Below are 12,361 nucleotides of genomic sequence, written 5' to 3'. Positions count from 1 at the left end.
TGGATTAGAGTGCATTGGTACTTGGGCCTCTTTTATTTAGCACGGTTATACCATTGTGAATTTAGCTATATAAATATGCTCAAGAGTCTATCATATGTTTGACATGCAACTTAAAATTCAAAAATATATATTTTTTAAATCAGTAACTTTGCAAATTTAGAGGAATTGTTTTCGGACAACATATGTGTCATGTTTTAAACAGGTTTTGAATAATTAGCACCGACATACAGACATTTATGCCCTGGGTATAACAGACATGCTTACCTTGTGAAAGGCCCTCGGATTTCTTGGAGCAGAGAAACACTCTGTATTGTTGCTTTTCTCTATTGTATAAGCAGCGCCCGACTGTCAGAAACGCTCTGTGCGGGTAGCAAAGTTGGCTCCAACGCACATTCAGGTGAAAAAATAAAAAGTTAAAACGATATACCTTGTGGCAGTTGTGAAGTGCTGAGGAAAATACTGTGTGTCTGATGGGGTGTTTTTATATAGGTGGGGCTACTTTCAGTTGACCTCTGAGATGTAGAGATAAAAGAGCACGATGTAAGGAAGAAAGGTGGAAAGCCTTTGGAGACTCTGTTGGACAAGGTTTCTGTTGGCCTCTGACATGATAAGATAAGATAAGATAAGATAAGATAAGATAAGATAGAACTTTATTAATCCCTCGGGTGGGTTCCTCTGGGAAATTCGACTTCCAAAAAAAGATAAGATAATGGAATTAACTGTTTGTTTGTAATTAAAAAATGTGGAATGTATGGAACTACAGTTGAGATGGGTGCTGGGATACTCTTGATAAGGGAGCCTCTTTTGTTGCTTCATACCTTTTTACAGACTGTTGGGAGCCTAACTGCACCCCCTCTGTCTAACTGTTACAGAGTGTGACTAGGTGTGACTATGTGTTTTTTAGAAGTATCACAGTTTATTTCTAAAAGAATACATGTTGTTTGTGGTGCTCTATTTAAAACTATTGGCCTGTGAAACTTTTAGAAAAGTGAAATGCCCCTAAAGTAGTTAAATCATCTATGTGTAATCATCGAGTCTAACTGTTGCAGACTAGTAGATAATTATAAGACTAGTTGCATTAAAGCCATTAACTGTTTGTGAAGAAACACCTTTGGGCTGGGATGCTCTTGATAAGGGAGCCTCTTTTGTTGCTTCATACCTTTTTACAGACTGTTGGGAGCCTAACTGCACCCCCTCTGTCTAACTGTTACAGGGTGTGACTAGGTGTGAATATGTACTTTTAGAAGTATCACAGTTTATTTCTAAAAGAATACATGTTGTTTGTGGTGCTCTATTTAAAAACTAATAGCCTGTGAAACTATTAGAAGAGTGAAATCTTCCTAAACTAGCTAAATTAAATGCTGTGTGGGAATACACGGTTTTTAGAAGTATCAATGTTTATTTCTAAAGGGCAAAAAAAGTATAGGTATATTACTACTAACCTGGTATCGTGGATGGATTATCCTGTCATGCGATAGCACTTGTCCCTAACCATCAAAACCCTCTCGTTATTTTTATTGAGTGGAAAAAAGTTAGCGTTCATCCTCTAGCTTCATTGTTTATGTTATGCTAACCTAGCCGTGTTGCTAGTGATCATGTAGCATATCATTATATATCAGCTAGCCCAACTTCAGTAACCCTACAAACGTCACTGCTGTTTAGTTTTCGGTCTTCATTTATGTTGGAAGTGATAGCAGAGCTCTTTGTTTTAATGTTGACAGAAATCTCTCAGTCAGAACATGTATCATGTTTAGGTGGAAAATAGCGAGCTAACTTCCTGCTAACTTCATTCTAATCAATTCTGTTTTCATGGATGCCTGGATGTTAAACCTGATAAAGCAGAAACGCTGATCATTATATTAAAGATGAAAGAGTTTAGACATTTTTTAACTCTCACTGATGCCGCAGTGTTCATTTGACTTTGGGACCTGAAGTGGACGGAGTTTTGGACCCAGATTACCCCACAAGGCTCCTGACTATGGTAGCTGTAATGCTCCGCCAATTCATCAAGTGGTGCCGCTTCATAGCTTGCCAAAGTTGTACTAAAACATTATTTGACAGATTTTTGAGCGCTGTGTACCACATAAAATCGGTTTGAGGTCAGTAAGCACAACCACAACGGAGTATAATGAACACTGTCGATTTTTGAGAAAAGTAAAGGATTTTAAGTTTGCCTTATAATGGGGAACATACTGTATACTGTACAGAAGAAAATAATATATTGCGATATATATCGTTACCACACATGCTTCAAATTATACCGCGATATGGATTTTTGGCCATGTCGCCCAGCCCTAGTAGAAGGACTACACATATTTTTTGCAGTTATGAGTCCTCTTCAAGTTGATGCAGAGTCAAATATGGGTTTTTTTCTCCCAGTGTCTGATCTAAAGCTCGACCTATATCTACAGCACTGACCTTTGACTTTCAGCTCCACTTGTTTCTCCATCAGGACTGTTCCCTCCCTGTTGTAGACAGTGCAGGTGTAGGTGGAGTTGTCTCCATCTGTGGGGTATTTCAGGGTCAGACAGAGGTCTCGAGTTTTCAGTGGGTGTTCATTCATCTTTGTTCGTTCTTTGTAAACTTGGTGCTGCTCTTCATTCTGGTCACAGCTGTTCTTATACACGTGCACTTTCCTGTCTTTCATGTCCTTCCACTCCACTTTAGCTTGTTTGGGCAGGCAAACTGTGGTTTTGCAGGGGAGCTGGACAGACTCGACTCCTGAATCCACCTCCACTTTGTAACCTGAGAGAATAACAAATCACAACATGATGACGTCAGCAGCTGTGATGGTCACATGACCTCCCTGTCCCCTCCATGTCTTCTAGTCTCAGTCAGATTGTGTCTCAATTTGTTCCTGATGTGTTCCTGACTCGTTCTTTGGTAACTAGTCTGCAGCATTCTGTAAAGTGCTGCAGATACAGTCGGACATGTTTCACACTTATGAGCGCAGAAACCATGAAGCTCTCATGTGTCTGCTCTGAACATCTGAAGCTCCCCACCACATGACTGAGCACAACCCAAGGAGGAAGCTGAACTGAAGCTTCTGCAACTTTTTTGGGGTGTCCAAATTCATTGTCTGCATCATTCAAGGCAGCATTTGAAGGCCGATTACATCACAGTGATGCGATGAAGCCTGTCCAAATTCGAAGGCTACTCCAAATGCAGGCAACAAATGTGTCCTTGACTTCCCTGAATTTGAAGGATGGTTCAGTTATATCCTTCGTGCCGCCAGAATTGGTGTTGGTTGTTGTGGATAATTTTTCAGAAAAAAAACAAAACAGCGGATGGATGAAGCGGGTTGGCTGAAGACTAAACTTTTAAAAGTAAGTACTGAATATTATGTCACTTATTTACATGCAAGTGTTTAATAACGGAGAACATTAATATATTACTGTTGGCCACATGTCGGCAAAGTTATGTGACATTAGTGATGTTTGTACTTTCAGCGTTAACTTGGCTATAAAGCCTTTACTGTAAAATATATGTTGTTCAATTGTTGACCTTAATCTTACAGAGAATGTGATGATTTTATGGATAATTGAAGTCAGTCATATATCCGCAAACACAACAAGCTGAAAGTCATTGATGCTGCTCAGTTTGCAGTCCTGAATATCACGGCACAAGCAGGATTCACTGCACTGTTAATGTTAGCTATGTTATATTGCTGCCTCTGTTCGGTGGTGTCGAGCCAAACGGACTTTAACGTGTGTTTGAACGAGCTGACGGTTCACTCATTAAGCTGAAAGAAAGATACTTTAATCATAGGAGTCACACATGTGTCCACTGTACCATCTGGAACTCTTCTTGTTTAGCACTCGTAATAACACAAACACTAAATCCTCCTTCTCTTGTGCTGTTTTGTAGCAGTGTATACACCTGAGACTGTTACCTGTCTGTCTGTCCTGCACTCTCTCTCTGTTTCTTTCTCTCTGATTGTGTAATAAAAGTATGAACATGTGTTTATAAGTTACACTTGTGTTTGAATTCTGCAGCTTATCACACATTTGATTTCCATGTGTGACAACTGCAAGTGTCCAGAGTGAGGACAGACTGAGGGACCCACTGCTGCACATCATCTGTGAGGCTTTGCACCCCTGATGATCCACCAGGACAAACTCAGCAGTGTGTGAGGAAGAGGAGGAGGAAGAGCCAGCAGCAGCTGACAGATGGAGAGAATAGACAGACTGTTCCAAGTTTGTGAAGGACTGCTAGGAAAGTTTAACATAACTAATTGTCTGTCCATAATTGTTCAGTTCTTTTTTTTCAGTTCTATGAAGCTTTGAGTGTTTTGGATTAGTAGTACTATATATGCTATTTATATGCTTTTGTTAGGTTTAATGTATGTATTTTAGGTTACCATTTAAAAAGCTAGAATGCTTCTGTTTGCTCTCTATGTAACCCACGCATATGAGTACATGCATGACCTCGATAAAGGGAACAATCAGCCTTGAGACGAACAGATTCTACTCAATGAAGGAAGCCACCTGGCTGGGACGAGATACCGACAACATCCTGGGAGGGCTGCACTCCAATCATATAACCACACACATTGTATAACCATGCTTGCACAATTACACTTTGTAACCAGATATAGCAATTTATCTTAGGTAATACAGCAACAAGCTTTATGAATATTCACGTGTGTAACCAATAAAAACAACCTGCAGGGGGAAAGCAAGTTGAAGTGGGTTGGAGACAACTGCTTCCCTCTCGCGAGTGAAAACTTGAGCTCTGTGTGACCTCGTTCCTGAGTGAGTTTCTGTTTATCCAGCAGTATCAGGGGTAAAACTCTGATAGCTTTATATATTCTGAGGTAAGTTGATCTATAGTGTTACATCATATTCTATAAGGATGTTATGTGTTTGTAGACTTTCTGCCCAGTTTGACCCATTTAGCAGAAGTCAGCCTGTTTAAGGCTCTGATATCTATTCTGTATGACTTAAAGCACTTATGACATGACGTGATTTTCTCACCCAATAAAGGCATATTTAATATATCAAGCTACTCTTCATTCTATCAGAAACAGTTTTCACAGCTCATATATTTTCTTTTTACACATATTTTTTAAGCATTGAGCCAAATGTAATGTAATGCCAACATATTAAATGAACAATATTTGTCTCTTATATATAATCCATCTATAGATACACCGTCAAAGATACTTGTCTTTGAGTGAAGATTTAAGGTAATAGGAAATATAAATAACTGCAACTTAAATCTTTACTGAAGCTCAGTATTTGACAAAGAGTTCAAGCTCACTGCTGTAATAACTAATCATGATAAATATAATAATAACTTTAATATTGGCCATATTATATTTTCATTACCAAACTGATATGACTTTAGTCTCATGAACAACATTAGCTAATTATTATTTACTAGCTAATCCTAAAATGACTGTTCAGTACAGAATTGAAGCCCAACAATCATGTTTTTACAGTCCCGTGGTCTCAGCCTCAGATACTTATCAAATCAAACAAAGCTCATATAAAAACAAACAGGTGACAAAAAGATTGTCTTCTTCATTTCTGTCAACCAAAGCTGTATGACACTTTTCCATCTGTTAGTATTGTGGTTGCTAGGCAACATGGCCAGTGTGATAGAGCGGAGGCTAGAATTCCCATTTCACAAGCCTCGCACTTTCGGCCTTCGAGGACACGGCCCATGTAGACCGCGAAGGCCAGGTCCTCCAAGGATGCAGACCTTGAATTTGGACACTCCCCTCACTGTCAGCACGTTTCCATGTCAGCCTGCTGTTTACCACCACAGAAGCAGAAAAGCTTGTACACATGCAGCCTCTGTGTCAGATCAATGCAGTGAAGCACACACACTGTTTAGTAAAGTCATGTTGTGGAGCTGTTTCACTGATCAATGACTGAGTCTGAAGGAGGTTTTCTGACTTCTGGAACAAACCTGGAAGTTTCTCTTCAGCTCTCTGTATCAGCTGTTTGTAGCTGAAGTCAACAAACCACCAGATGACAAATATTAACAAGTGACTCACCTGACATGAAATAGTGTCGGAAATGAAATATGAGTCCTCCAGAAACAATGAGAACAAGAAGCAGGAGAAGCAGGACCACCAGGAGAGCTTTCACCCAGAATGGAAATGGTTCTGCGGAGAAACAAAAATATGACATCTGAACTGCATCTATAGCACTAACCACTGACCTGTGTCATCATCTCTGACCTTTGACCTGCAGCACTACTTTCTGTCTCAGGATGTCTTTGTTCCTGTAGATGGTGCAGATGTATCCTCCACTGTCTCTCTCTGTGGGGTGTTTCAGGGTCAGACTGAGGTCTCCAGTTTCCAGTAGGTCATCATTCATCTTTGTGCGACCACAGTAAAGGTCATCCTGTTTTCTAAGGTGGTCATTTCTGTTTGGATACAAATGGACCATCACATGTTCTTGGTTAGAGCGAGTCCACTCCACTGTGGTGTCCTCAGGCAGGTCAAGTGTTGTTTTGCAGAGCAAGGTCACAGACTGTGACCCTTCCTCCACCTTCACCTCCACCTGCTGGTCTGAGAGAACAATAAACCACAATATCAGCTACAAAAGCAGAAGATGATAGTCATAGTACTGATCTAGTTTGGGTAGTGTATCCTTGACCTCTACTACTGTCCTGCCAATCGTGTTAATATACAACAACAACAACACTTTACAATAAAAAATGTTAAATAATAACTGGAGATGTGTTGGGTCAAGGTTTCTGTGTGTGTGTGTCTTTAATTCTTTTTGTTTTAAAGCAACATTCCGAATCACCAGTTTCTTTATTGATCTCTATCATTTCACTGCAGTGAAGGTGAAGATTTGAAGTTTTTAATAATTCTCCAGTTCAATTCCATACTATTCAATTCAGATTTATTCAAAAATGTCAAATTTCACTTGGGCAAAGAGAGGTGCTGAGCTGTCATCTGAGGCAGTTGTAGCTTGACATGCCTCTACAATGTTACATGGAGATCAGGGCTAGTATCTCTGGACTGGCAGACCGGGTTGGTAGTTCTCATCAACTATAGGGGGATCAAAGCCCTTTGTCAGTGATTCGGTTCAGAAATTTTATGGACAGAATTTCTACCTGTGGAACAAGGATGGAGTGTACAATCCGAGCCAGGGACAAGTTTCTGCCCCAAGTGAAGGAGTTCAAGTATCTTGGGGTCTTTTTCAGTGAGGGGAGAATGAAACGGGAGAGCGACAGATGGATTGATGTTGTGGCTGCAGTGATGCCGATGCTGTACCGATGGACCAGTAACAGAGAGAGAGAGTTGAGCATAAAAGCAAAGCTCTCAATTTACTGGTCAATCTACGTCCCTACCCTCACTTATGTTTTCAGTGACTGAAAGAACGAGATCACGGATATAAGTGGTTGAAATCGGCTTCATCCGAAAGGTGGCTAGGCTCTCCCTTACAGATAAGGTGAGGAGTTTGGACATCCGAGAGGGGCTCAGAGTATAGTCACAGCACCTCAACATCAAAAGGAGCTAGTTGAGGTGGTTCGGGCATCTGACAAGGATGCCTCCTGGATGGCACCCAGATTGAATCTAATATTTCTAAGGTATATCCTTCTCTTTTAGGTAAACAGAGCCTCAAGCAAAATGTAAACTTTTGAAGTGAATTGAAAATAGACCAGTGTTTAAAAACTATAGTTTGCCTTAGATAAAGGTAAAATGTAAGATATCATTAGTGTGTTTGTCCAGCATGTTACTGTGCTTTAACTCAGCACTAGCATCAGTGTTAGACTGTTTTGTAGGTTCCACATGGAAACATCCTAAACCCTTCCTAACTAGAGGCTATAAGGATGCCCTGGATGAAAATCTTTAATTTCTGCCGTTCCAGCTTCTTACAGGTGGAGTTACACTGTACTGCTGACCTTTGACTTGCAGCTGTACATCTCCCAGTCTCATTTCTTTTTCATTTCTTTTATCACCGATGGTGCAGGTGTAGTTTCCACTATCTGTCAGTTGGAGGTTTTTCAGAGTGAGGCTCAAGTCTAAAGTGTTCAGAGCATCAGGCCTCATTGATGTGCGCCCACTGTAACGCTGGTTTTGTCCTGTAGGATTATCTGTTTCTTCTTGTCTCACATGGACACTTTTGGGATGAAGATCATTGCGAGTCCACATCACTATGGGGTACTCTGGTAATAAACCTGAGTAATGACAGGGGAGCAGAACAGACATCTCCCCCTCATTCACCTCCACCACTACAGCCAGAGCATGCTGGGAAACTGAGGACACATAAACAGAAACACAAATTATCTGTGAGCGGTGTGCATTACAGTCCAATCTGCAGGTAAAGAAACATAAAGAAATAACAGGCTAATCTCAACATATTTAATATAGATGTTTTCTCCTTATTTAAACTCAGGAAGCACTACCAAAAACTTTACTTTTTATTTGTTGAATGGACAAGATCACGCCTGTGATTGGCTTTGCTGCTTGTGCAGCTTGCTGGTACAGTTTTATGGTGCATTCCCACCGAACGCAATAGACGCGACCAAAAAGCACCAGACGCCTCTGGTGGTCGCGTGCACATTCGCACCTCGATGTGCGACCAACGCGAATGCATATTATGAATTGGCGCTTTAAAGTATGCAATTTTCACTTCAAAATATGCAGTGGGCGCTTCAAAATTCAATTATGCAACATTTTAGGCACACTATACAAACCTCACTGATGAGCCACTCATCAGTAATGAGTGACTCCTCAAACAAAGAGCGATTCAGAAGACCCCTATAAAATGACCATTGAGGGAACAGTTCACCCTGCCTGGGATAGGGTTTCCGGTCCTGGAGCCAGGCCCGGGGAGGGTGCCCGAGGGCGAGCGTCTGGTGGCCAGGCCTTAGTCCATGGGGCCCAGCCGGGCACAGCCCGAAAAAGGGACATGGGCCCATCTTCCTGCAGGCCCACCACATGCAGGAGGCACCATAGGGGTCAGGTGCAATGTGAGCTGGGTGGTGGACAGGAGCGGAGGTCCTGGTGGACCGATCCCTGTCTACCAAGACTAGCAATTGGGACATGGAATGTCACGTCTCTGGTGGGGAAGGAGACTGAGCTAGTGCGTGAGGTTGAGAGGTACCGGCTAGATGTAGTCGGGCTCACCTCGCATGGCCTGGTCTCTGGAACCAGCCTCTTGGAGAGGGGCTAGACTCTGTCTTAGTCTGGAGTTGCCCCTGGTGAGAGACGTCAGGCTGGGGTGGGTATCTTGGTATCCCCTCGGCTTGCTGCTGGTATGTTGCAGTTTCTCCCAGTGGACGAGAGGGTTTGTTCCCTTTGCCTTCAGGTCAGGGAATGGGTCCTGACCGTCGTCTGTGCTTATGCACCAAGCAGCAGTTCAGAGTACCCAGCCTTCTTGGGCTCCCTGGGTGAAGTGCTGGGGGGTGCTTTCCATGGCGACTCTGTTGTCTTACTGGGAGACTTCAATTCTCATGTGGGCAATGAGTGTAAGACCTGGAGGGGTGTGATTGGGAGGAACGGCCTTCCGGATCAAAACCCGAGTGGTGTTTTGTTGTTGGACTTCTGTGCAAACCATAGTTTGGCTATAACGAACACCAACATAAGAGTGTCCATAAGTGCCCGTGGCACCAGGATGCTATAGGGCACAGGCTGATGATCGATTTTGTAATTGGATCATCAGATCTGCGGCCATATGTTCTGGACACGCCAGTCTCTGGGGGCGGGGTCACTGAGGCAGTGAAACAACTCCTTGGTTGCAGAGCCCCAGGGCTGGACGAGGTCCGCCCCGAGTTCCTGAAGGCTCAGGATGTTGTAGGGCTGTCTTGGTTGACACGTCTCTACAATGTTGCGTGGAGATCAGGGGCAGTACCCCTGGACTGGCCGACCAGGGCGGTGGTCCCCATCTTTAAGAAAGGGGACCGGAGGGTGTGTTCTAACTACAGGGGAATCACACTCCTCAGCCTCCCAGGGAAAGTCTATGCCAGGGTGCTGGAGAGGAGAGTCCGTTCCAGTCGAACCTCAGATACAGCAGGAATAATGTGGTTTTCGTCCTGGTCGTGGAACACTGGATCAGCTCTTTATCCTCTCGAGGATACTTGAGGGTGCATGGGAGTTTGCCCAACCACTCTACATGTGCTTTGTGGACTTGAAGAAGGCATTTGACCGTGTCCCTCGGGGGCTCCTGTGCGGGGTGCTCCGGGAGTATGGGGTGTCTGGCCTATTGCTACGGGCCATTCAGTCCCTATACAACCGTTGCAAGAGCTTGATCCGCATAGCCGGCAATAAGTCGGACTTGTTCCTGGTGGGTGATGGGCTTGGGTGGTCTCAGGATCTCATCTCTGCTTTTTGCAGATGATGTGGTTCTGTTGGCTTCATCAGGTGATGGCCTCTAGCTCACCTTGGAATGGTTTACAGCCGAGTGTGAAGCGGTGGGAATGAGAATCAGCACTTCCAAATCTAAGGCCATGGTCCTGAGCCGGAAAAGAGTTGAGTGCCCACTCCGGGTCAGGGACGAGTTCCTCCCCCAAGTGAAGGAGTTTAGGTATCTCGCGGTCTTGTTCACGAGTGATGGGAGAAGGGAGCGGGTGATCGACAGACGGACTGGTGCAGTGGCCTCAGTGATACAGACGCTGTACCGGTCTGTTGTGGTGAAGAGAGAGCTGAGTGTAAAAACGAAGCTCTCAATTTACTGGTCGATCTACGCCCCTACCCTCACCTATGGTCACAAGCTGTGGGTAGTGACCGAAAAATCGAGATCACGTATACAAGCGGCGGAAATGGGCTTCCTCTGAACGGTGGCTGGCCTCTCCCTTAGAGATACGGTGAGACGTTCTGCCATTTGGGAGGGGCTCAGAGTAGAGCTGCTGCTCCTCCACATCAAAAGGAGCTAGTTGAGATGGTTCAGGCATCTGACAAGGATGCCTTCTGGGTGAGGTGTTCCAGGCATGTCCCACCAGGAGGAGGCCCCGGGGCAGACCCAGGACATGCTAGAGAGATTATATCTCTTGGCTGGCCTGGGAACGCCTTGGTGTTCCCCCGGACAAGTTGGAGTATTTGGCTGGGGAGAGGGAGGTCTGGGCTTCTCTGCTTGGGCTGCTGCCCCCGCGACCCGGCCCTGAATAAGCGGAAGAAAATGAATGGATGGATGGATGTTCGTAATTTTAGGAGATACTTTCGCAAGTTAGAACTTTTGTGGAAGGCTTCCAAGCTTGAGGTTCATAGGTTACATCTTAAACAATCTAAGTTCCAGAACAGAGTATTTTTGCACACCTTATAGCTTCAAGAAAGAAAAATCCTAAATTCTTGTTTCAACACAATTAAGACTATTGTTTCTCCTGATGCTACTAATACACCAGTTTACTCAACGTTTGGTTGTAATGAGTTTTTGAATTATTTCACAAATAAGGTCATTACCACCAAGTCAACTATCTCTCATCATCTTCTCAGTATCAAGCTTACAGTTTACTTACCACTGAAACTTGGTTCTCCTTTACTCCTGTTACATTACAGGGCGGAAATGTTAAATATTTCTCTTCATACTGGCTCAGTTCCCAGCTTCTTTAAACAAGCTGTTGTTGAGCCAATATTAAAGAAACCTCATTTGCATCAATCCCTTCCTAACAGTTACAGGCCAATATTCAAACTGCTGTAGATCAGAGTATCATGATAAACAGCCTCAAGAACTTGTTTGGGATTACTGGTGTTGTTTTAAAATGGATCACGTAATATATTTCTGAAAGATCTTTTACTGTTCATATGAATAAAGTGATGTCCAAATCAACAGTTCTACCATGTGGAGTACCTCAGGGATTCGTGTTGGGTCTAATTTTCTTTTTACTCTATATATTCCCCCTACATCAAATCATTAAGTGCTACAATAATATTTCCTCTGATCTCTATGCTGATTACATTCAGTTATACTGTTTTTTCTCTGTATATAATAATTGTCTAGTTTAATTAATTGCCTGACAGAAATCAAGCAATGCTTAAACAACAACTTCCTCCAGCTAAACTCTGATAAAACAGAAACTTTAACTATTGCTTTCTGATTTCAGAAATTAGGCAGCATATCAGCTTCTTAGACCCTTCTGTTAAATAGAGCCATAGAAACCTCAGTGTCACATTTGACGCTTGAGCAATATTCCTAACAGCTAGTTCAGAACTGTTTTTTATCATCTAAGGAATATTGCAAAACTCAGATTAGGTGAGACCCAGACAGGTGTCAAAAGCTGAACTTGAGATGATTATTCATCCTTTTATTTCTTCCAGTTTGAATTATTGCAATGGTCTTTTCACTTGTTTTAACAAATCAGCTTTAAATTCTATTGTAACCTGCAGCTTTTAAACATCTGCGGCATCTATTAATGTCAAATCTAGCCTTTCTTTAACAACATAAGTAAACTGCTTTTA

At 42.9% G+C, this 12,361-nt stretch overlaps 1 protein-coding gene across 1 annotated transcript; it reads right to left on the bottom strand.

Moving 5' to 3' along the window:
* Positions 1–1,753: 1,753 nt before the first annotated feature.
* Positions 1,754–8,668, bottom strand: LOC102295384. Its single transcript, XM_005952890.2, has 4 exons — positions 7,870–8,668; positions 6,191–6,523; positions 6,005–6,115; positions 1,754–2,745 (listed from the first exon to the last, which is right to left on the bottom strand). Exons 1-4 carry the CDS (start codon positions 8,174–8,176, stop codon positions 2,339–2,341), a joined length of 1,158 nt encoding a protein of 385 aa, XP_005952952.2. The 5' UTR covers positions 8,177–8,668; the 3' UTR covers positions 1,754–2,338.
* Between the last annotated feature and the right edge of the window lie 3,693 nt (positions 8,669–12,361).

Source organism: Haplochromis burtoni, unplaced genomic scaffold (genome assembly GCF_018398535.1).
Source record: "Haplochromis burtoni strain Fernald_Lab_line unplaced genomic scaffold, NCSU_Asbu1 Contig_2427, whole genome shotgun sequence".
Taxonomy (NCBI): domain Eukaryota; kingdom Metazoa; phylum Chordata; class Actinopteri; order Cichliformes; family Cichlidae; genus Haplochromis; species Haplochromis burtoni.
The sequence above is the reverse complement of the archived record's forward strand: the minus strand, read 5'-3'. Positions and strand labels throughout refer to the sequence as shown.